General features: G+C 43.5%; 1 protein-coding gene across 4 annotated transcripts in view; it reads left to right on the top strand.

Annotated features, from left to right (window-relative positions):
• The window catches only part of LOC134175573 (TAF5-like RNA polymerase II p300/CBP-associated factor-associated factor 65 kDa subunit 5L), a 52,002-nt gene that overhangs the window by 16,577 nt on the left and 10,359 nt on the right, over positions 1-25,066 (top strand). For 2 of the 4 annotated variants that reach the window (XR_009969046.1, XM_062641686.1), the window contains exons 5-8: positions 1,170-1,635; positions 20,593-20,793; positions 21,153-21,355; positions 23,658-23,792. Coding sequence is in view for 3 of the 4 variants with exons in the window: in XM_062641686.1 (XP_062497670.1) it covers positions 1,170-1,635; positions 20,593-20,793; positions 21,153-21,355; positions 23,658-23,792 (1,005 nt within the window). In the remaining variant the exon portion in view is untranslated. Of the gene's footprint in view, positions 1-1,169; positions 1,636-6,333; positions 6,495-7,185; positions 8,142-20,592; positions 20,794-21,152; positions 21,356-23,657; positions 23,793-25,066 lie in introns of those variants that run through there. The other 2 variants (XM_062641688.1, XM_062641687.1) reach the window with 2 other exon arrangements.

Here is a 25,066-nt window from a genome sequence, read left to right as displayed (position 1 = left end):
TTCCTCTCGGGGCAGGAAGTGCTCCTTCTGCAGGAAATGGGCCGGTTTGTGATGATAAAGTTAAAGGGGCTGCTCACAAACAAAAGGGTGTCTCGTTGAGTTTGATGAGCAGAGGTTGTCCGTGGAGGAGTGTTACGGATTCAGTGCTGAGGAAAAGTGTCTGTCTGACAGCCCTGAGGAAGGGTGGTCTCAAGCACAGATGCACTCCAAGCTATAGTTGATAGTTGATCTTGCACTCAGTCAGTGAAACCCCAGCTTGTCAGGCAAGGGCACTCAGGTTTGTTGAAATTTGTGCAGTTTGTAGCCTTTGAGCATCAAGAGGTGCTACTTGAGTAGAATTTCAGAGCTTCTTACGCTCCATCAGGAGATTCCTTTAGCACAGCTCACTGAACAGCCTTTAAGTGTGAAAGCTTTTACTTGCTGACTATCTGCCCTGGTACTTGGATTGGAGAATTACAGGATAAAAAGGTTTCCAGTGCCATCCTTTTTGTGGTTATTCATCTTCTCCTAACCCAAAATAGATCCTTTGACCTAAATAAGCTGCCTATATTTGCTGTTCTTGAAGGTTGTTGAAGGGTGAGGATGTGAAAGCATCCTGGTGGAGCGTGCATCCAGAAATAGATATTAAAGCCTTACTGGGTTTCTGTTCACATGTGGAGCTAAGAAAGAACATCCAGCAGATAGCTTGGCAAGCATGCTTGGTCTTTCCATCTCCTACTTTTTGTTTAAGACATCTGCGTTTCTTTTTCTCTACTGTGAGATTCACTTCCAATAATGACCACACCAAAAGAGCACGTGCCAAGATCTGTTTCAACATCTTAGCCAAATGTTTAGTAGAGAGCAGACAGGGAATAAGCATATGCTTTGAGCAAATGGGAAAATGACATAAAATACTTTTTTCCCTGCGTACAATCCCAGGTTAAGGTGCTTTCTGCAGTGACCATAAGGCTACCCAAAATAAGGGTAAAAGCTTTATATAAAATCTTATCTCGCTATCTCTTCAGCATTAACTTACATATAACAAATGCATTTGTGTCTCAGAATGTGCCATGTCTAAAATAACAACTTCTGTTTTAAAGCCCGCCTGTTTTTCCTCATGGTGGTTCCTGTATTTGTTAAGCAGATAAACATGCTTTCCTTTCTTGTTTCTTTTTCTCCTACTCAACCAGGAGGAAGAAGACGACAGCGCAGGCACAGAAATGAAGATCCTGAGAGGACACTGTGGACCTGTGTATAGCACGAGGTTTCTTTCCGACAGTTCAGGACTCTTGTCGTGCTCTGAGGACATGTCCATCAGATACTGGGACCTGGGAAGTTTTACAAACACTGTGCTGTACCAAGGACATGCCTATCCTGTCTGGGACTTGGATATCAGCCCCTGCAGCCTGTATTTTGCCAGTGGTTCCCACGATCGCACCGCAAGGCTCTGGTCGTTTGATCGGACGTACCCGCTGCGGATATACGCAGGCCACTTGGCAGATGTAGACTGCGTCAAGTTCCACCCCAATTCCAACTACTTAGCAACAGGCTCCACGGATAAAACTGTGCGCTTGTGGAGCACTCAGCAAGGCAACTCGGTGCGTCTCTTCACTGGGCACCGCGGTCCTGTGCTAGCGCTCGCCTTTTCTCCTAATGGTAAGTACCTGGCATCAGCAGGTGAAGACCAGCGGCTCAAGCTGTGGGACCTGGCATCAGGAACTCTTTACAAAGAACTGAGGGGGCACACGGACAACATAACCAGCCTTACTTTTAGCCCCGACAGTAGTTTAATTGCTTCAGCATCGATGGATAATTCAGTCCGGGTCTGGGACATTCGGAACACTTACTGCAACGCCCCTGCAGATGGGTCTTCCAGTGAACTGGTTGGTGTATATACCGGACAGATGAATAATGTACTGAGCGTACAGTTTATGGCCTGTAATCTTCTTCTAGTGACTGGAATTGCACAAGAAAATCAGGAACATTAATTTTTCTTTTCTTTCGTAGAGAAGCGGGTGGGTGTATTGAATGCCAGAGTCCATTGGAAGCTGAGATTACTGACTGTGAAACACTTTTCTTCCTCTGCCCCCTTGAAAGGCACGTTCATGCAAATGCTTTAAAATGTCTTGCCTACAAAAAGGCATGTGCTGTCGAATGATGTAAGGCAAAAAGGAGGAGGGATGAAAATAATGTATACATTCTAATCTTGTACTGGTAGGGGTGGGGAAAAGGGCAGTAAATCCAGTATCTTGGGGAAACCAAAAGCCTAGTCCAGACAAGTGAAACTGCCAACCAGATAAGCTGCTGACCTGCACTTAAACATCCTGCATTGATTGATGGGCACATCTTACCTACTGTTAACTGAGGCTTGAGTGTGTGGAGAACTACTGGCCCAGTTTTTTTCTTTTGCTTTTCTTTTCCTGGTATTGCAGAGGACCAGCATTTTAAGACCCTTCTATTAAAAGAACATTATGTGTTTTCTACAGTGGTAGTAGTCCTAAATATTACAGTTCCATATAGCACTTCTGGAATATTTTGGACTAGCTAAGTAGAAAATACAATCTTTCTTTTTAGTAAGTGGATGGAAATCTGACCTCAGTTGGGGCCCATCTCTGCATTGTAATTTGGGTCTGGTTCCTGGTACTAGCTGTGATGTTTGTATTTATGTTCTATTAATTAGGAATCTTTCTGAATCTGGTTGCACTATGTTTTGAGGATTGGAGGACAGTGGTGGTACACTGGTGGCTTTAAGGGTTGCCTTGTCTGGAGGAAGGGCACAACAGAACTGAAGTGACTGAGCTTGGACTCCTAATGGAAACAGGGCATGTCAATCCACCACTGCACCTCACAGAAATATTTCCGTAAATGGAAGTTGGCAGTCCAGGGAGAGGGGAACAGGGAGAGAGACACACACACAAAGTGACATGGGTAAAAATAGTATTACTAAATTATTGTGTGTACACAGAGGCAGCTCTGCCAGTGTTGGATTTTTCTCAAAATGTGGCAATATCAGTTTCATGAACACTTTGTGAGATAAATCATCAGCATTTACAGCGAGGATCTGCGGAAAAAGCACGTTCTAGTTTGTAATTTTGAGAGATTAAATATTTCTGCTTTCTGGGAAAAGTTATTTTGTATTTTGTTTTCTATTAAAAGCATTTAGTTTAAAAAAAAAATAAAAAAAAAAAAGTTTGGTCCCTTTCTGGGAAACTTGCTCTGACTTGCATGGGAAGGAGAGGGCAGGAGCTTGCTTGGCACTTAGAGACTGGATCTAGTGGTCTTGTTCACTTGGTGCCCACTGGTTTGATATCCCCCTACTTGCTTTCTGCAGAGCTGACTTGGCAGGTCATGGAGTTAGGGTATTGACACAGCTTTGTAGGTCAGCCGAAATGCATGTGAAAGATCTAGGTATCCCCTGAGATTGACACTGTGCACCAGAAGGCCTTGTTCTGTAGTGTTGTGTGTGTGACCTTTACTTTGTGGTTTGATGTTCTAAAATACCTCTTCTGAGCAAAGGTACAACCCTCATGTTTTGTAGGCAGGCTGTTGGTATTAAATAATATTTCCCTTCAGCTTTCCTCAGGACTTCTGGACCTTCATGAGAGAATTCTCTTGAGAACATCCAAACAATCTAAGAGTTTAGATGACGGCTCACAATTGCCTTTAGTCTATTTAGATGTTGATAAATGACCAAAACCTTTTATCAGAAATGTGTCTGACCTTTCTGAGATTAGCAATAGCATGTGCTGCAGCTGAGCTCTGGGAGAGCCAGGAACCCCTCTGTATGCTTGGAGCTGAATGGCACTGCTAAACTTTTGATGGCTCTATATCAAAAGTGTGAAGAAGTTCAAAAATCCCAGATTAGGATCAAGCATTTTGAAGTAAAACCCACTATGGCAGATGGTTGTCTTGCTAATGCTTTCTGCTATACAGGTCTCTAGAGAGACCTTTTCCTTCAGATCTAGTGAGCTGATACTGCTCACCAAACTAAGCACATTATATTCTTCAGCCTACAGTAATCTGTGGTGGTTTTGAGGTTTTTGCTTGATTCTGTACATTCTAGCCCAAAGACTTCATTGTGAAATGACTGCTCTTATAGCAGAGTATCAAAGTGCTTGGCTGAATGCCTGTGTGAATACCTCGGAAGGATATGGCTCACCGATGTTCACTGGAACTCATTTAGATGTTTGTTGCCATGTGTCCTGAGCACTGTTTAGATTTAGAGCAGCTGAACTTTTAGTGGTGAAGTAGAGCAAACAGTAACCAAAAGGGAGGAAATAAAGCTGAGATGAGCAGGGAACAATTTCCCTTTGACTTCTTACTTCTATAGTGGAATTGTTTTTTTTTATCAGTTTGGTTATTCTTAAGTGTTTTGCATATGCAACTGACAAAAATAAAGAGACTTTGGAAGCAAATCCCATTGTGAGTATGTAGGCTAAAAGATGTAAAAGTGATTTCTGAAGTCTTGGGAAAATACTATCACTAATGATGCACTTCAAATCTATGAACTTTTTTGTACTGTGTGGACAATTTTTGGTGCACATGGAATGTAAATGTTGGAAGGCAGGAAGACAGGAAATAATCTAGACTATAAGAAATGTCTGTAATTGATTGACAGCCTGAATTTCAAGGCAAAATGGGGGGGGGGGTGTGGATTGGAGAGTATGAGTGGGAGGAAGGAATACCATTTAAACAGATATCATAAAAAACACAAGAGCATTTAAATTGGCATACTTAAGCACTTAGTAAGTGTCATAGAAGGGACTGTTGCTGCTTGCAAGTCTGTCATTACAGTTCTCAATCGCGTAACTGGGTGTTCCTTTCCCTGCAAATTTCTGCTTGCTTCTTAATGCCTCCTGGCTGATGCACGGTGCACCGAGCCCTGCATAGTATCAGCCAGTGGCTAACAGGAGGTACTCTGGGAAAGAGGGCATATAGGCAGTGATCCTTACATGGTTTATATACTTCTGTCTTCTCACAGTTAGTGTTTGTTCGTTTGGAGAGGTGTTGGTTTCTTTTTTTTTTTTGAGTAAACCTCTGCAATATCCACTGATGGATTTAGTTCCTGTTAATTTTGTCTCATCCCATTTATTAATCAGTTATGTACCTGTTGGTACCACAGTCTGCTGCAACAGGATATTCTACATCTCAATTTTACGCGGGCTTGGTTTTGACATCCATTATCTGATAATTTTGTTCTATTCCGTAACCTTGTGAATTGATAAGTGAATACAAAATACACTTTCAAAAGGTGTCAGGTAGTCTAGGCCACAGTAAATGTAGATAAAACTGAGGTACAAGTCCATGCTTAGTCACTGAATGCTGATGAAAGGAAAAGTATATTCCAACAGACTGCTACACCCATTCACAGGTCTATGTTAAAAGTTGCCCTTCCCACTTTTAACACTGGCATTTCCCGAGCAGCTGCGGCTACACTGTTCAATCTAAACATCTTGATGTCCCAAATGGTGAAATTCATCCTATTCCTTTGGATTCTGGCTCCTTTGTGAAAAGCCATCTCTTGCAAGTGTCTTTTAAATCTAAAAACATTTTACAGATGTGGTATTTCCATTAGAGATCCTTCGGGTTCGCCAAGAAAAATAAAAAGTGCTTCAGGCTACTTTGCTAACCTTGTTTCAACTGTTGTTGACTTTGTTAGTCCTCCAGGCTTAGTGGGCTCTTCAACAAAGTCCTGAAATGGCCTTCCTTCTGAGTGGTGTCTAGTTGCTTGCAGTGAGCCAGGCTCTAAAACTGTACCATTACAAGACACCAATGTGACAGTTAAATTAACTGCCCAGACGTCCCTCGCCAAAGACTATCCTATCATGCTGCATGCTAGCTATGGGGTTTATAAAAGTACTGGCTAGGAGCCCAAGCTGACTGACAGAACAATGCTCACCACACTCAGTGTATTTCAAGTACAAAATACTGGTAAAATTTGGACTGGTAATCTTTTTTAATAATTTTAAACATGCATCTGGCTTTCTGTCTGCCGGACACTGCTGTACAACAGCACCAAGCAGCGGCTGTACATACAAGGTGATCTATTCCAGGTGCCTGGTTTAAGACAAGATATTATTTACTGCATCTGTTATCCTGCAGAAATATTCTCTTGGGAAGGTGAAATTACTGAACAAGGCAGCTGTGGAAGCTGTTTCTGTAACTTGGTATCATAGGTGTTACCCTATAACTGAACCATGTTTGCAAACAGGAAAAAGGATTTGCTGCATTAAGCTGAGGGTTAGACGAGGAAGACTTCTTCAGAAGCCTGCTTTATCACTAGCCCTGCTTTCCTACCTAGTCCAGATCTTTGCAGTTCCACTTAGGATATAAAAAAGTCTTCTCTTTGCATAGGTTTGTCTTCGTCAGTGAAGTCATGGTCCTCTGTTTGTGACAAGCCTGATAACAAAAACATCTTAATATATGCAGCCAGGGGATCAGCTAAGAACCAGGACTACAAGGTATTTGGTGCTGTACAAGCATATCAGCATATCCTCTGATGCTTTGCCTGAAAACAGGAGGAAGAAACTCCACTTGAGTCGCTCTGCTGTCAAAGGTGGGAAGTCAACTTGTATTGCTCCCCCAGCTCTGGAGAATGGAGTGGGAGGAGGAGCAGGAGCTATGAGTGTAAGGGCACACAACTAGGATCATGATGGTGTACACTTCTATTTCTTTGCTCTCACTTCTTCCCCTCACCCAGCAGTGAGTTTCTGTTCACACTGCTACACATCATATAGAATCATAGAATAGTTAGGGCTGGAAAGGACCTTAAGATCATCTAGTTCCAACCCCCTGCCATGGGCAGGGACACCTTATGCTAAATCATATCACCCAAGGCCGCATCCAACCTGGTCTTGAACACCACCAACTCCAGCAGCTTTGGTAGGGTAGCAGGGCTGGTTGGGTGGCTTTCTGAAATAATCAAGCTGCCTTCCTTGCTTGTATATTGCCTGTAAATATTTCCTTAATCAAGCCTGGGTTTTGTTTGTTCCTTTGTTTAGGGGTGGTGGTTTTGGTTTATTTGTTTAAGGGTTTTTTTCCTGTGCTTAAGGTTGTGAGGTAGGCTGTAACATAGTGAACTACCTGTTTCCATCTGAGAGAAGCCTTTGATCTTGTGATACTCTTTGGGATATCTGGGGGATATCCTGCCCCCCTCTCTAATTTAGAAGGTGCCAGATCAGACTCTACTTTCCCTTTTACTCTTAGGTAAGCGGGCTACCTAGACAGCAGTGAATGCCATAGATCTATGCAGTGGCACAGCAATGCTCCCGCTGAAGCATCCAAAGCCCAAAGGCTGCACATGAGTGTCAGGAAAGTTCCTAAAAGCAACAGATAGAGGTAGGTGGACACTAGGAAGATCAGGCTGTTAGATCAGAACCACTCTTGCTAGAAGGAGTTTCTTGGTCTCTGGACAGTAGTGATAGTACCTGTCCACTCTGATGTTTGCCTTAGGCCAGCCCTGGACCTGGCTTTGCAACAGCTAATGATGTTTCATACGTAGTTCATGGAGAGGGAAAGGACAGTGCAAATAAGGGCAAAAACTGCCACATGCTTGCTGCAGTGGTAAACTGGGGTCATGCTGTAAGACAACTCCAGATAAACAAGTGCCAGCTGCATCTGGAGAAAGGCCACTTGTCTGGCATCCAGAAAAGCATAGCAGAACTCATGTAATGACAACTTGCCCTTTAGAACTAGCACAGATCCTTCCGAAGCTGCATGTAGTCAACACCAGGAAATCAGCCAAGCCCAAACCATTAGCTTAGGCATCCTGAGGTCTGGAGTTGTGAGCACAAATGCAACCTTGTAGTATTTTAGCATAACACATCACAACTTCAACCCATTGCTGGAGTTGAAACGAGTTTGCACAGTTTTGCTCATTTTGTTTGTATTGGTGAGCAGCTTAGCTGAAGACTTTATGTGCTAGACTGACTGCTGCTGCTTTTGCCATTTTTGCTTAGGGCAATAGCAAAGCAACATGGTAAACAAACTGGAAAAGAATAGCCAGAATTTTAGGCGCTCTCTCCCCTCCTGGCAACTCCACTCCATTAGTGCAAATATTTCCCGACCACTTAGGATGACTGTATAACCATCTGTGAGTTTGGGGGTGGTTGTGGTGTTTTACACTGCTTTTCCCCAGGAGCAAAGCCTAAACCAAACTGGAACATAAAGCTCTGCTGCATCTGAACTTCCCTGTTTGTGTCTGGATGGATTGTTTTATTGTGAGAATGTGGTGCTTCTTACCTGCAAAATCTTATCAAGAGATCACCTCTCCCATCTCGGTGACACCTACGTGCAGGGATGTCACAGCCATAGCCTGCACCCCTCACTGGTCGGGCTGTGTGCGTTCCTCTGGCTGGGTTGCACTGTGTCCCTGCCAGTGGGCACTGCGTTGCCTCTCTTCCACCTGTGTCCTCCCCTGCATTCACTGGGTTTCCTCTCTTCACCTTCCAGCACTGTCACAGGCTTGGCAAGAGCCCCATCCCTCAGTATTGCACTCAAGTCAGAGGTTTGCTCTCTGTAGTGTGCCCCAGGCCGCAGCTGATCCCCATCCCCTGGAGATGGCTGGGGCTGGTGTGGTGGATGCGGTGTGTACCTGCGGGCAGAGGGAACAGCACTGGCCCCCGAGGGCACCATGGCACACAACCTGCAATGGCGGGCGGCTCCCCACAGGCCACAACAGCCTCAACTAACTGTCCCTCTTATTAAAAAAAAATATCATTGTATTGGGTCTTTCCCTACTTTATAGAGTTATCTCCCAGAGTTCTGCCACAAAAAGCCTCTGTTCAGAAAACGCAGGTTTAGTCGGCCCGAGGCCGCCTAAAGGTGCTGAGCGGGCCCCCCCAACAGAGAGAAGCGAATTAACCAGAACCACCGAAACCGCCCTAAAACTGAGAGAAAGAAAGAAGGGGAGTTTGTTCGGGTCAAGATTTCCACCCCTCGCAGGGCCGAGGCCGAGGTCTCTTCTACTAAGGCCGGGCCGGGCCGGGCCGCCCCGTCCCGCCAGCCTCGCCGCTCGCCCCAGGGATCGATTGGTCGCGCCTCTGCGCCAAGGGCAGCTCGGGAAAGCCGGGAGCGCCAGAAAGGTCCCCGCGGTGTTCTGCGCGGGGGGGCGGTGCGAAAAGCCGCCTCACGCTCTGCCTGGCGCGGGCTGCCGAGGGGAAGGCGCTGCGGCCCGGCCCTAACGGGAACGTTGGGTGAAGGAAGTGTTAATGGAAAGCCGGGGAAGCCTCATTCCCGGCGCCCGTGGAGCGGGTAGCGCCCACGCAGGCACTGCTCCCAGGGGCCCCACGGTGAGCGGCGGCCCCAGCGCCCGCTGGCGGGGAGGCTGGGTGTGAGAGGGGAGGAAACCCGAACGTCTCGGGTGGGGCTGCTGCCCTCGCAGCGTGGGTCCCAAAACGTTTCAACCACCCCCCGAGCGCTGTGAGGAAGGTTTATGCTGATTTATGCTCAGGTATCAAGGGAAACTGCTCCGGCAAGGTGGTGGTTTTCCCAGGGCGAGGCTCCATCCCTCAGCACCCTCGCTGGGTGTGCTAACCCCTCCAGTTCCCTAAACGCTGGGAATTTGGCTATGTCGTTTGTATTCGTGTTTTCTCGTTTTAATATGATTTTATTAATTCAGACTTTGAAGTGTGGTTGTTCAAGCAGTACTGTTGCAAAACACATCTCACAAGCTGATGTGAATGAAGAAGCTTGTCTCAAGGTTTCTTAGTAGAGTTGTAGGTATCACTACAGCAGACTCCACAGGGAAGTGAATAGGACTCCCAGTGGGATCAGGTCCCTGCTGTGGCTTCCAGCACTGCACAGCCTCAGGACAGCTGTATTCCAGTGACCCAGTTTCCTTAAATCATGGTTAGGGGCAGCAGGTTCTTTGGAAGATGGCTTGTACACTGAGCAGTAATACGTGAAGAGGGCAGGACCAGGGAAAGGCTGTTCATGTAGATCTGGTAGGCTCTGGTCTGAGTGTGGGCATGTAAGCCATGTTCATATGGATCCTGTAGCCGCTAACCTATGGGGTAGGTGCATGGTGTCTCTACAGGCAGTTCTCCTCTGGCTGGGGGCTTTCTCTTGTCCAGACCAAGACCAAACCCAGGGACAGAGGCCAGCAAGGCCTGAAGGCCAGCCTGAACTAGCCTCCCCTGGTGTGACCCGCGCGGGCCAGGGAGGGAGGAGCAGGGAAAGGGGGCACGGTCCCCGCTTCCTTCTCCCGGGGCGGGTGCCTGAACTCCGGGCCCCGAATCAAGTGGTGCTCTGCTGCTACTGGGGAGGGCAGGGCAGGACAGGCCCAGGCCCTGTCGCCGACCTCTCCGGAGGCCGGGCAGTGGCAGAAGGCGCTGGCCGGCTGCTGAGGCGCGGCCCGGTGGTCGGGAGGAGACCAACAACCGCGGCCTTATCAGCTCGCCGCAGGCCGGCAAGGGCCTGGGCCGGTGGCCCATGGGCGGCGGCGGCGACGACTCGGAGGCGCCTCCTCCTGCCGCAGACCCGCGCGGCGGGGACCGGCTGCAGTAGCAGCAGCAGCGCCGCCGCCTCGGCTCCGCCGCGCCTGCCGCATGGCGGGCTACGCGCCGCGCCTGCCCTGGCTGCTGCCGCTGCTGCGGCGGGCGGCACCGCCCCCCTGGGCCCGGGCCGTCGGTGGTGCCTCCGGCCTCCGCGCCCCGCTGCGCCCGGCCAACAGGTGCGGGACGGCCTCCCCGTTGCCGCCGCCGCTGCTGGTGCCGGTCGCGCCGTCATGCCGCCGCCTCCTTTTCCCTCCCGGGGCGGCCGGCAGCGGCCCGCGCTTCCTTAGCGCCGCCGCGGGAGCGGAGCCTCCGGCGCCGCCGCCGCCACGGGGGGCCGCGGGCACCTCGACGCGCTTTGAGGCTCGGAGGCTGCTGGCCCTGGCGCACCCCGAGCGCTGGAGACTGACAGGTACCGGCCTCGGTCCGAGGCTGCCGCCCCGAGAGCCGGCCTGGGGCTTTGTCCGAGCGCGGAAGGGGCGGGGGGGAATCGCAGGGCTGCCCTGGACCCTCCAGGGTGTTCCAGGAGCAGACGCGGGCGGCGGGCCCATGAGCTGCAGGGCGGGGGTTCCTGCCCCGCCGCCCGCCTGCACGGGGCACTGCTCGGAGCGGCCGTAGTCGCAGTGAAGAACGTCGTGTTTCCCTCCCGGACAGGCACATAGGACAGCATCTGAGCCCAACGTGGAATCTTTGAGCGACTGTTCGATACGTGTAGAAAGCTGAAAACATGCATTCCCTGCCACCCTTACCATATGTTTGTGGTTGTTTTGGAAGGAAGCAAAAGTTTGGGAAGTTACAGAACTCCTCCCTTTTGCCAGTACTGTTGGTTAATGCCTCTGTGCGTGTTCAGTGCTGGCTTCACAGGCAGCCTCCAATAAACTTGGGCCTGAGACTATACAGAATGAAGTAAAAATGGGAATCCTGAGCTTATTAAAAAAAAAAATTGGAGTTCTGTCTCCCAGGAATTTAACCTAAAGCTTTTGTAGGATGCTTTAAAAACTATTTATTTAATTTTAGAGTCTCTATGGCGAAGGCGATGCCGTGGTTGTATAAATTGTGCCCTTAAGAGTGGTATTATCTACGAAGAGTAGGAACGAACTTTTCTGGATATTGGTTCTCATGGGGATAACAGTATTATAGTTGTTAGTAAGAAGCCATTATTACATGGTTTCATTTTTTCTTAAAACCACCTTTATTGGTGAGCAGCACGTCTGCTGTCACAGCAGTGTGAGAGCTTTGCAGAACCCTGGGTAGTTCACATTCAGTGGGTAAATGGTGGTTGAAAGAAATGAGGTGAGGTAGGTAGACTGACATAAAGAGGTGGTTTGAGAAATACTAAACACCTTGTACAAGGTTTTCTTCACAGTGGATGGTTACAGAGCTTTGTGACACGTTGGCATGATGTAGCGTAAATATTTTGGATCCTAATTATTTCTTATAAGAGGAATTATTTTCTATGCCATGACCACCTGTTTTATGCAGTTAATGCCACTGTCTTGGGTGTGCAGAGTAAAAGCAGGGGAAAACTGATAGGACAGTGGATGGGGCTAGATGGACAGGGGAAAAGGTTAGTCCTCAGGTAAGGCTTCAGTCTTACTCAGGATTATTTTTCTTCATTGGTTTATGGACTAAAAAGTCAGAAGCACTTTGCTTGTAACTGATGTTCAGTCTGTTCATATTTTGGTGAAGAAGCGAGTATCTGATCAAACAGGTTACTTGCTGATTTTACTATGGCGTTCTTTGTTTTTCCCCACTGAAATTGAAACAAATCGGTTATTTTAAGCGTGGCTTTTAGATGCCAAAGGCTCCTATCTAACCAAGAACTTAATTTAGTTCCTTTTACTGGGCACTTGCTGTCGATTTGCTTACCACAGGCATGGTACTGTATATTTGTTTTAAAATAAGGCTAAATATCCTTAATCTGTGCAGCCTGCTGATAGTTTTATCTAAGTAAATGGACCGTCACAGTTACTGAAAATCAGCTACATGCAGTTTTGTCTTTTGGGATAACAAAATGTTCTGAAGTAAAGTTAAAAAAAAAAAAATCTCAACACAACAGCTTGATGATACCAAATTATGAGGGCAGAAAAAATGCACAAATGTAATAACTGCTTTTCAGCATTCTGCTGGTCTTGGTTCTAGGAGAGGAGTGAGTGAAGTTATGTAAAATTTTTCTTCACTATTGTCAACCTACTTAAGGGAACATTTGTGTTGTTTAGTTAAGAGGCAGATTGGAAAAGATAGGAAGGAAAACACTTTGGGTCATTATAGAATACCAGGAATAACAAATGTGCGTGAAATACCTTCTGGGTGGTTGTATGGAAATCACATCTGGCCGTTGTATCTAAAATATGTTAAAATATGTTCTATTTTGTTCCTATTGCATCTTTATACTGAGAATTAAAAACTAAGTACTTCTGTTTTCCCTTCATTCAGAGAAAGAGGAGGGTTAATGGTTTCACTGTATGGAACAATGAACCAAGGGTAAAATATTTAATTTCCTCTTCAAGTCCACATAACCAGTAAGCAAATGCTGTGGGATCTCTTAAGAGCCTTACAGGTGCTGTTTTGTTCTGCAAGAAAGTTGAGCTTTTCCAGGTCTTCCGCATTTTATATACCCAGTAGTTGGTAACATAGGTGTATAGCATTACCACTGTGAAGTGATAGAAATATTTTCTGTTATCTCACGTGCTGTAGGTCATGATATCCTGCTCATTGAAATTGTGCATTAAAATCCACGGTCACATAAGGTGAGTTGCAGTGATGGCGTGGGGAGCAGAGGGTGTTTTATAAGGAAGTTGAGCAAGATGAGGTTCACCCACTTGGTCTGGTGGGGAAATGGTGTCAGCTGGGGAGGTGCAGGTACAGAGGTGAAGGTGACCTGCTCCAGTTGTGACTGGCACCAAGAAACGGTCATATCTTGTTTTAGGCAGGATCTCTTCACCATCTGCTGGCTCGGGATGAAGTGGTGTGCTCTGGCTGCGAGTTCCAGTGTGCTGGCACGCAGCACCTCTTGCTGTGCTCTTCTTGTATAAGGAGGTTCTGACCCTCTGGAGGCTCTTGGGAATGAAAATAAATGTCCCAGATACCACACTGTCAAAAAAAACCCACACCCAAAACCCAAGGATCGGTGTAATGTGTTCCATGTTTCCATGTTTCATACCCAGTTACTCCTAGAGCCATGTAGAGTTGCAAATACATTTTTAATGGAACATGTGTGTTAAATTTTGTTTTTCCAATTTGAAGTGGTAAAAAGATGGCTAAATACTATGATGGGAATTTGCTCTCAGTACCCAGTTTGTATAGTGAAATTAGGAGTTTGTGAATTCTGCTTAACAAAGGAGAGAAGTAATTTTAGGAGTTCTCTGGCTGATCCTGTACAGTCAGGTCAGGTAAACTTGTGTCTTCAATTAAATTCAATTCCCAGGGAAGAGGACAGGGCTATTGTTGAAGTTATTAAATCCTGCTCTGTGCATGAGGCCACAAAAAGTGCCTTTTCAAAATGATCCCTTTTATTTCCTCCTGCCTCCTCCTTTTTTCCCTTGTGAGAATCTGTCTTTTGCTCTTTATCCAAACCACACTCAAAGGAAACAACAGTTCTATTGAATTGTAAAGTAAGCACAAAGAATTCTGAAATTTTTAATCCAGTAGCAAAGTATGCCCTTTCCTTGTGCAACACTCCCTGTGCACTGGGTAAGGCTGTTTTGTACACAGGTCTTCTCTGCACATGTGCAAGAAATGTTATTTCAGAAGTTTTATATTAGCATTTGGAGCACAATTCGTAGTAGTTGTTTTCCTATAGGTTGAAATTTGCCATGAAATTAGAAGAGCACTGCTTTATTCATAATCTGCTTTTGCTGTATTTTAAAGTTACACCACGTCATGCATTTTCTCATCCCTGAACGATAAATGCTGGATTGCTGTTGGTGTATCTTTTAGTTTCTAATAAGCAATAAATGCCTATAAAAATAACTCTTAAAGGCAGTAAGTTGTACCTCAGACTACCTGTTTTTTAGGTGTATTATTTGCAATGTAGTTGGGAAACTGTTTTGATAATTAGGGATGATTGGGGTAGTGAGCAACTTGATTTTTTTTCTTTTTACATCTACTGATGTAGAACACATCAACTGTGAATATTGCTACTAGAAAGTCATGCTTTCAGTTATTTATACTTATACAGGCTGACATTTCTTAGGTGAAACACTTGAGTATCTTTGAAAACTTCAGTTATTTTAGGAAATTAAATTGGACAGATAATATGTATTTAGTTTGTAGTAACACTTATGGTTTCATTTTGAAACTTGTTCTTCCAGGCTTTGTAGCTTAAGTCTGACCATCAGCAGGCAATCCATGCACTGTTAAGGATATGTTTTATCCCCTCCATTTAAAAATTACTTAAAGGCAGACGATTGCATCTCTGAAGAATCAGTTTTCATATACCCATTTGTACCATTCCACCCATCACAGCGAATATGATTAGTTCTATAGTGTGCACAATGGGAAGGAAGTTAATGGGAGCAGAGGTGGGGCATAGAGTCACTGGAGTACCCTGCTCTTTGGAACCTGGCTTGAACCCCATTGTTGTAAGTCTTGCTGTTTCTGTGCAGTGACCCAGGAGCTGGGAAATCCTTGGCCAAAATTTGGGTTGACCTCGCCAGTACATATATGTGGTTCACTGGGTTTTATTACTGTATTTAGTTACTGTAAAGTGGTTCTGCTCATCTGAAAGCAACTCAACAACCACACTGGACTTGAATTTTCTGAAGGCAATTCTTGTGGTTTTAAAATCTGTGTGGTATATAAAGGGGTTCTTTACTGACCGTTTTCTCATGTGCAGCATGCCTTTTCTAGAAGTCTAATAGGGTTTTTTTTGCTGCCTCTTCCCATAGTTTTCCTATTGATTTTGTCAGTATTTGGTATGAAACTCACAAAATGTCCAAGCAGCCCTGTAGCTCTGTCACAAAAATATTGCTTTTCTGTGGCTAGCTGGTGGCAGTTCCTTACTTCAATTTGGTGGTGAACTGTTAATGGAGCTACTTAGGTAAAAGACATTGCAGAAGTAGCAGCTGCTGACCACTGTGATCAGCTAGGTGCTTACAACTTAATTCCTCTGCAGAATGTTTCTGCTACACTATTTGTGTAAATTGTGAAGATAGAGGGAATTGTAGCTAGATTTGTCTGACATAGAGACTGTCTTCTGCACAAGATAAACACAAACAACTTAAAGGCTTTAATTGTAAAGGCATTGTAAAAACGTAAAAAAAGAAGCTGTACTCACCCTGCAAAACGAGGGTTATTTTAGTACTTTCCAGAGTTTGGTGATTGGAAACTTAGTTTGATGGCTTTTTATGGCTGAGGAAAATCAGTGTCATGAGGAAACGCAGTAGAAATTTTGAAATATGTTGTCTTTGAAACAAATTACAGTTTTTAAATGTCTTCAACTGAACTCTGTGAGTGTGTAATTAATGATTTATGCTGTTTTAACATGGTGTGATAAAATACAGGAATTAGTAGTGTTTTTCTACTTTTCCTGAGTGAGCTCTGTGCTTCTACTGAGTCTGAACTACAGACTGGTGCATTGTCCTGAAACAGTAGTCCAGGGAAGCTGTTGAAAACATTCTTTCTGAAGAGAAAGTGATGCTACTTGCTTGCAGGCAGAGTCAAGCCTCCATCTTTGCTTTCAAGTGGAGGTTTCGCACGGCTCTGCCTATGGCTTCCATCAGGCTGCGTGCCATGCTGCCTTTTCCTCCAGCTCTCCTGTGCAAAGCAGCAGTCTTATTTGCTCTTGCTTTTTGGGGGCTTCTTCTAGTCACTGTGTGCTGCTCTGCCTGGAAGGACATGTCTATGGTTAAATATCTTCTCTGAAACCTGTTTTGAGAATCCTTCTATAGCGTGCTCTAGGAAGGCTCCTTGGTACTTTGATTGCTCCATAGCGGAAGGAATCCTGGCAGGTCTGTCCTGTTTGATCATAGAAGCGTTACTGAGGAGCTACCAAGAGTGACTTCTGTCAATCACGGACACCTTGTGACTCAAAGAGCAGCCTTTCTTCAAGGTGATAGACTTCTTCCATAAATTTCATCATATAAGGGTTCTGAGCATAAGGGATGCCACCAGCTGCTTTTCTGGGGCTCATTCCTATGATGGTATCTCGCTGTGCCCTCCATCCCCTGGACACTGGTTTTGTTCTTGAGGTATTATCTCAAAGGTATTGTCTGTCTTGGTGGTTGCCTTGAAGCAGTTTTCTGCAACTGTTAATTTCTCCAAACTGTTGTATAATCCTGGTCAGTCAGATGATCCATAGTATGCCATGAGCTGTCTTGAAGATATTTTCAGTGAGTTGTGTAACTGTATTGTTGTTGTACCAAAGAAAACAGTCTTTACCATGTGAAAAACTGAACTGCTCTTTTTGTGCTTAAAAAAAACCTCAATGAAACAAAATTAAAACCACTGCAAATTCAATAACCACATCAATCTGTCTATAGAATATTCCTATAAACATTTTCTAAAAACTGTTGTCATCACTGGAAATAGTAACTTGCAAGATTCAGTATATTGACAGTACCTGCAAGATAAGACAACTCCAGTCAAAAAGCAAGCTAGCAGCTTTCCAAAATGCACCAGGAGTGTGTTATACAGCCGTGCTATTGGACATGAACCGTATTTTTCTTTGAGCACAGTATTACAGTTCTTCTTAATAATGTAAGGAGGATGATTCCCAAAGGTTCTTGCATAATAATAGGTGCAGTCCAAATATCATGTAAGGATTTACTTTAACACAGAAAGAAAACCACACCACTCATACCTAACCTAGAACCGTACAGAACATCCTTAAGTGCTTACAGAGTACTCAGGAAGAATATTCTGTCTTGAAATAACTATTTGCAGAACTGACTTCACAGGGTTGATACCAGTCCTTCAACATCCCTATATTAATCCAAAACAAATTCCTTGTGGGCCAGGGTTCACCAAATGGAAATGGAATTTACCTAACCAATAAATGTAAAATGTATCATCACTGCATCTTCCTTCCAGGAAATAATAACTGAGGTTAAATATTTATGCATTTGTGTTTAAAAGCCCTTTCTCCTACAGGCTTGCAAGTATTTTTTGGCTTTGTATGCTTCCACATACTGTACTGGGTGAGGAGGATACTCTGGTAAGAACCAGCAAAATTAGAAACTTTCACTCCCTTGGCAGTATTCTTGTGTGTAGAAAATTGGTTTATGACTCGTTGGAGTCACTTAGTCCATGTTCTGCTGAAAGGTTTCTGATAGCTCTGCCTAGTTACTGCTTGTAAACATCCTGGTTTACCAGCTGGTGACCAGTTCCTTGTCCCCAAAATACATCTACTGTGGAATGAAGCTGCATTATCTGCTGTCAAGAAGCAAGCCCGCATTAGCCTTAACCAAGAGAATGCTGATCTTCATAGTGATAAAGGCATTGCTTTGTGCGATGATCTGGATTTCTGATCACTGCTGAGCTGCAGCTGGAGACAGCTTGCCTTGTCTTTGCTTCTGTTGCCATTTTGATGTAGCCCTGGTTTTATCAATTCCACTGATCTGCCTCACATTTTCTTTATTTTCATCTCACAGCCTACAAAACAAATTGATTCTAAAACATAAAACTTCCAAAATACACTCTTGTTTAACATAATTCTCTAGTTAACAGAGTAAGCTATGTGGAACTAATACTGTAAAGTTTACTGTGACCTTTTGTTCTGTCAGTAACAACCTTCAGTGTTCCAGAAGTGTCTTCATATATCTGGTTGCTGAACACCTCGTACTCCTCCCTTTAGCCAGTTATCATAATGACAACTCTTCTTTGAGTGAGGAGATAGGATGAGTGTTTGCTGGTTCCTGTTTCTTCAATTAGTCAACAATTTAAAAAAAGATAGCAACACTGTGGCATCCGTGCTATTTTCTAGTTGTTCTGGTATAATCAAAGTGAGAGTTTCAATTGGGGAACCTTATTTTGGATGTGATTTGGGATTAAATTTATAAAGATAGGTATATTGCTTAAGGGCAAAATTATAAGTGACATCTGGATTATATAAATTTCTTCTTCAGGACTGCATTGGTCTGATACATTATGGACACTTTGTCTAATGTTGAAGTAGCTCAGTAGTCTTCAGTTTGTTTTATGTACTAGTGTTTGATTTCAGTTGAATTGAGGCTGGTGGAAGTAATTACAATGAAACCCATGTTCGTTTGAAGAATAGCTGGAGATAAATCCGAGCCAGGAAGGCTGTACCACTGGAGAGAGCCATACAGGATTTTTAGCCATACAGCCCTCTTCCTTCGGTGGATATTTATAGGTGCAGCTCATCTGTCCATTTCCATCCATAACAGAAATTGTTATGGATGAATTGGACTAGTGGAGACTGAGCTGCTCTGCGGCACTGTGCTTACAAGCAATGCTTTTGACCATGTCCAGCTGCCTTTATAGACCAGATTTTCTTCATAGGAGATGGCCTGCCTTTTGTTGGGTTTTTCCTACTGCTTCATAGCTTGGATACACTAGTGCAGCCAGGTTGTTAACAGGGTCACTCTTTTGAAGTTTTATCTAGTAAACAATATGATTATGAGATGTGGCTGGACTTGGACCATGGATGTTTGCAGCAGGAAGTCTTTCCCTTACTACTATGGCTTCTTACAGTTTCTGTAGGTTCAAGTTAAAGATCCTAGTCCTTTATTTTTTATGTGCTTGCTGGCCTTACTGTAACACAATGGAAAGATTGCAAACAAATCTTGAATAGGATCCGCAGGCTGCAGATTGAATGCAAAAGGAAGGGTAGAGCTTGTTTGGGCAGTGTGTGCAGCTCTCCCAGCACTGCTGTGGCGCACTGCAGTGAAGATGCAGAGAAGTGTTTGTTTCAGGTGATAGCGGGTATGCATGTTTGGTACCCTGAATTCTTAATCATAAATACACAGCTGTGTTTATACTTCAAGTAAAAATGGAAACAAAGCTTCCCATGTGTTTGTGGAGATGGTAAGAGGCATCAAACCTTCTGTGACAGATGTTAGAAATACTGCTTACAGTAATGCGCTGCTGGAAGGCTCTGTTGTCTTCCTCATAGAAGGATACAAGCTCAGTAGAATGAAACACTTGGGCAACTTCAGGATTTTCAGTACAGTACCTTTTTGCCTTTAAAGGCATTACCTGCTTGTATTTTGTAGCAATCCTGTGAATGGTTGCTTTAGGTGTGGGGCTGGCTGTTGGAAGATCGTGCTGTATAAATAGCATTGTTTGTTGTGGTTCAGTGGTTTCATATCAAGTTTTTTCAGTTTTCAATTAAGATGGGATTTTTCCTAGTTCTCAGCCTTCCAACCTGGGCTTGCCTTTTCAGAATCAAGCTGTGTTCTTGGCTCAAGAAATTGCTTTGCAGATGAAAGTTCAAAAGGCTAAGTCTTGGTCTAGTGTGATTTTCATACTCTGTGATACATCTTCAGACATCTACACAGGTTGCTCCATGGGTGACCTTGCAACTGGAATTCAGGAGTTCTGCTCAACAATGCACGTGCTTATAAATCAAACTTACTCTATTTTTCTTATAGACCAACAACAGTAAAGAGTAAAATAAAACAAATGTATATAAATTTTGCCAGTCAAGAGTAAATGTAGTGCTTTTTTGTTGTTCTCTCCCCCCCAATAAAATTGCATGTTTTAGTTCTCAGATCAGAACTTCAGTCCATTGCTGTATCAGAAATAGGCAGTTGGAAGCTTTAATACAGTAACAAGCATGCATAATAAAACCCAGAGCAAACAGGAGCTGAAGGACTGTGTGGGATATGTGGAAAAGGTGGTAACTGTTAATGGTCTCTAAGGATGACATCTCTGAAAAGTTAACCTTGTTGGATGGTGGTGTGGAGGGTTACACAAGAGAAGTAATTGCAGGACTTTGACTGTATACAGAGGCTTTCAGAATCTTAAAATGTGCCTTGCCTAATTTAATTTATATAGTGACTTAAAATACCCCATTCAGAACTGGGCCTAAAAGAAGGCTGATTATTTAAAGTGGCACTCTCAAGCTTAATAGAAATTTCAAGCGAAGAAATATGTACTATTAATGATCTTGCAAATTCAGAATAATTTTCCTTTCCTTTTCCTTGTTGAATTGCAGCTGCTGTTGGCTTTCTGACAGTTTCCAGTGTCATTACCATGTCAGCCCCATTCTTTCTGGGGAAAGTTATTGACATCATTTATACAAATCCCAGCGATGATTTCACGGACAGCCTGACCAGCCTGTGTGCCTTGCTGAGTGGAATCTTTTTATGTGGTGCTGCTGCTAATGCTACTCGTGTCTACCTCATGCAGACTGCAGGTAAAAGTAGAAGCAAAAAGCACTACTGAGAATCATCTTAATCATCTTTTTTTTTCACAGAGTCAGGATATCTAATAATCTAAAATAAGATCTTGGCACTGGCTGAGAGATCCTCTTGGAATCAGTAGCTTTTTACCAGATCAAAGGTAAACTAATAGTGCAAAGATAAGGATGCTGGAGTAATTGTTCATTTTTATTTACTGTTACAAGACATCTCAAAGCTCACTCTCTTCTGGTATATTAAAAATCTGTAACGTGACTTGTTCAGTGCTGCATAATCTTATGCTTTTTATGTTGTTGGTATCTGTGTGTATCATGATCCTTGTGTGCCATGCTTAACTGGCTTCCGTTTCCAACAGGACAAAGAATTGTGAAACGTTTGAGAGCAACCATGTTCTCCTCTATTCTGAAGCAAGAAATTGCTTTCTTTGACAAGACGAGAACAGGAGAGCTGATAAACCGCTTATCTTCAGATGCAGCCCTCTTGGGCCGTTCAGTGACTGAAAACCTTTCAGATGGGCTGAGGGCAGGAGCGCAAGTATCTGTGGGGGTTGGAATGATGGTATGGTGGTCTCTTCCCTGCTTGTCACTTCTTGTAGTTTCAAGTTTGTTTCAGTCATATTAGGCAATGTGTGAGTGTGATTCAGTCCAGAAAGTGTTGTGTGATCTTTGATACAAGTATATTTCACTGGTTATCCACTGTAACTTTTATGTACTGCTTTGTAACAGATGATGTGCCTGTAGCCACTTGATGTTTACTCACAAGCCAAAATATGGGTGATGAAGGTTTCAAATTAACTACAGTTGCTGCCCAAATTTATCAAGGAAAGTATAGCAGACAAATAGCTTAACTGTTCTTACTGAGCAACTGGTCTAGTGGAAGGTGTCCCTGCTCTTGGCAGGAACTAGATGATCTTTAAGATCTTTTCCAACCCAAACCATTCTATGATCCTCTGATATTAAAATAAATGATAAAGTTTCTGTGGCCATAGGTAAAATAGGGTGTGAAGGGCCTGATGTAAAAGTTATTGAAGTTGGTCAATTCCGGTTAAAGACTCAGTGAGCAAAGGCAGCACTGAATATCAAATTTCTGGTAAGGATTTTGCAAGTGTTAGTCTTTCTGCTTTAGTCCATCAGCAAAGAATATATTTAGGTTAGAAGCATGTTAATGAAGGCTTCAGTGCAGTGCATCTGTTAATACTCCTTGGTGGTCAGTTAGTTCACTTAAAAATTTGATTTCCCTGCATGTTTTCTGTGGTATGAATTTTGCTATGCTTATCTGAGAAAAGATACATCGGTGGAAATTATCTTAAGTGAGAGTGTAGTAATTCCTGCTGTCTACCTGGAGTTAAAAACAGATAGCAAAAAATCTTCTCATAAAAATAAGCTTCCAGTATTGATGCTCTCGTGAGACCTCACCTGGAGTATTGTGTGCAGTTCTGGTGTCCTCAACATAGAAAGGGCATGGAACTGTTGGAACAAGTCCAGAGAGGGGCCACGAGGGTGATCAGGGGACTGGAGCACCTCCCATATGAAGACAGGCTGAGGAAGTTGGGGCTGTTCAGCCTGGAGAAGAGAAGGCTGCATGGAGACCTCATAGCAGCCTTCCAGTATCTGAAGGGGGCTATAAGGATGCTGGGGAGGGACTCTTCATTAGGGACTGTAGTGACAGGACAGGGGGTAACGGGTTAAAACTTAAACAGGGGAAGTTTAGATTGGATATAAAGAGGAAATTCTTTCCTGTTAGGGTGGTGAGGCACTGGAATGGATTGCCCAGGGAGGTTGTGAATGCTCCATCCCTGGCAGTGTTCAAGACCAGGTTGGACGAGGCCTTGGGTGATATGATTTAGTGTGAGGAGTCCCTGCCCATGGCAGGGGGGTTGGAACTAGATGATCTAAAGGTCCTTTCCAACCCTAACCATTCTATGATTCTATGATTCATTCTGTGTTTTTAGAAACTGTTAAGAGTTTCCACTGTGAAGCTTTAAAGCTTTAATACTTTGTCACAGATAAGAATTATGCCTCTCTATAGTTATGTAAGCAAATAGAGTATAAAGTTTTATCTTACCATAGATTAAATAGAATATAAGGTATTCTGCTCAAAAATGCTGCCATGATACTGTGTTAAAAGTTGGACTATAAAAGCTTGCCCAGAAGGTTTATTATGAAATAATTATAAAGCCTGTCAAGGAAGTAATCTTTTAATTTTTCTGGAGATTTTAGTTTTCAGTACAGAAAGCAAGATGAAATGAAACCACATTAAATCTAATTTCAATGAATCTTATGAAAATAACCCATTTAGGAGCTTTGATGATGACTGTTATGAGTGATAAGGTTTTGCAACAGGAAATTAAATCTATTATTCCAGGTTATGAGCGTTCATGGGTGTTGGGGAGCACTGGTGACCTCCATCTGTTTCTCGGTTACCCAGAAGTAGTGTGTGATATTTCTGTACTCAAACTTTCTGTATTACACCATCTATTTAAAAGTTGTGAAAGTGCTTTAGGAGCTATATAATACCTTATGTCTTTCAACATCCCCAAGAAATTTCCTGGTAGGTTTCTTTACTGGCAGGTTAAGATACTTGGCTTAGACCACACAAAGAACTAGTGAGAAAGCTAGAAATGAAATCCAGACCGCTTTACTTATAATCCTTTGTTCTAACCGTGGGACACATCCCAAGTACTGTGGAGGAATGGTTATTTTGCCTGGAAGAAGTAAAACATGATAAATGAAAGCATGGCAGCTCTAAATTAAAACCCTAGTAGTTTTAGAGAACTCCGGGAAGTGAAGTTGCACTTCAGTGCTCCAGTGGTGGTTTTTAATCTGAACGCTAGCCCCTGACGCATACCTTTTTCTTCTAGTTTTTTGTGTCTCCTAGCCTGGCTGCATTTGTTCTGAGCATTGTGCCACCCTTGGCTGTCCTGGCTGTGATTTATGGAAGGTACTTGCGAAAACTTACTAAATTGACCCAAGATTCTCTTGCAGAAGCAACACAGGTAATCTTTTAACAGACGCTTTCTAATTAACTTCAAAGTTGCTCTAGTGTATTTAGATTAATATCTCTGAAGTTACAGATCTTCTGAAGATAATTGTACTGTTCATTGCCCCAAGCCATGCTGAGCCTGTCTGTAGTTTTGCACCTGAATAGCATGAAAGGTAAATGTCAGTAACACTTACACACAGATCTCATCAACAGCCATGCTTAGGTTGTCCATAACAATATAATATGGAGGTGCCAGGCCCTAAGAATTTGCAAACATAGGAAAGGTTAAGGAGGTTAGACTTTAGCTTTGTGAGAGCATTAAAAAAATCAATCTATGAAGTCCTGTGTTATTTGGTACCTAGGTTTGAAAAACACTTTTCTTGGACTATGGTTATCAGTTTGAAGCCATCAGAAGCATCCTAGATGGATCTGTCTTTAAAGAAGACTTTGCTAGCAGGTCTTTCTCTGGAATGAATCTTTGATGTTTGACTTTATTGTCAGCTCTTTAATGTTTATGAAGCTTAACATTACTTAAACTTTTTTGGGCATCTTAGCACATACCCAGATAACTGGGAGGAAAATAGAGGAAGCTGTTGATACTGTTGTAGAGGAGCCTTTCTTGGGTTTGCTGACTGTGCTGAAATAATACTGCAAAGTGCTCTCAGAGAATAGTAGTGATGGTGACCTTTTCCTTACAGGCTGAGGGTGGGGAAACATCATTAGAAAGCATAGAAATATAATTAGGAAAGATCTAGCTGAGACAGCCACACTTGTCAGCTGTTTTAAACTTGGGGTGTCCTTTGTGGAACTTCTGCAAATTGACTGTGCAGAAGGAAGATTAGCCCTCTTCTGCTTATCTTCCTCGTCCTGTGTTGAAGGGAAGCTCATGTCTTCATAAACTGGGTGTGGGACTTCACATGAACAAGCAATTTTAGTGTTCTGTTAAATTTTCAGGTTGAATGGGGGATGGAAGAATCAGAATTGTATTTTTATATCACATACATATTTTTTATTACATATATATTTTTTTACAGAAGGAGGTCTTGTCCTTTGTTATAGCATCACAGTGCCTATTATCAAGTTAGCATAATAGGTTACAACTGAGGTAGTTTTAGAATTAAACTTCAGTGTTGCTTTGATCAGCTGAGTGGAATTGTTTCAGGAAATGACTGCAGGCTTTCTTGCATGATTTAGTATAGAATAGAATAGTCTTTATTTTTCCTGTCCCCATCTTGTTATTGCAAGTTTTGTCTTATGTGCTTTGTTCACATCAAATTATGGTGTTTT

The sequence above is a fragment of the Pezoporus occidentalis genome, unplaced genomic scaffold (genome assembly GCF_034315485.1).
Source record: "Pezoporus occidentalis ecotype Australia unplaced genomic scaffold, CSIRO_AGI_Poc_V1 ctg7, whole genome shotgun sequence".
NCBI lineage: Eukaryota > Metazoa > Chordata > Aves > Psittaciformes > Psittacidae > Pezoporus > Pezoporus occidentalis.
Note: the sequence above shows the minus strand (reverse complement) of the source record. Positions and strands in the feature narration are given on the sequence as shown.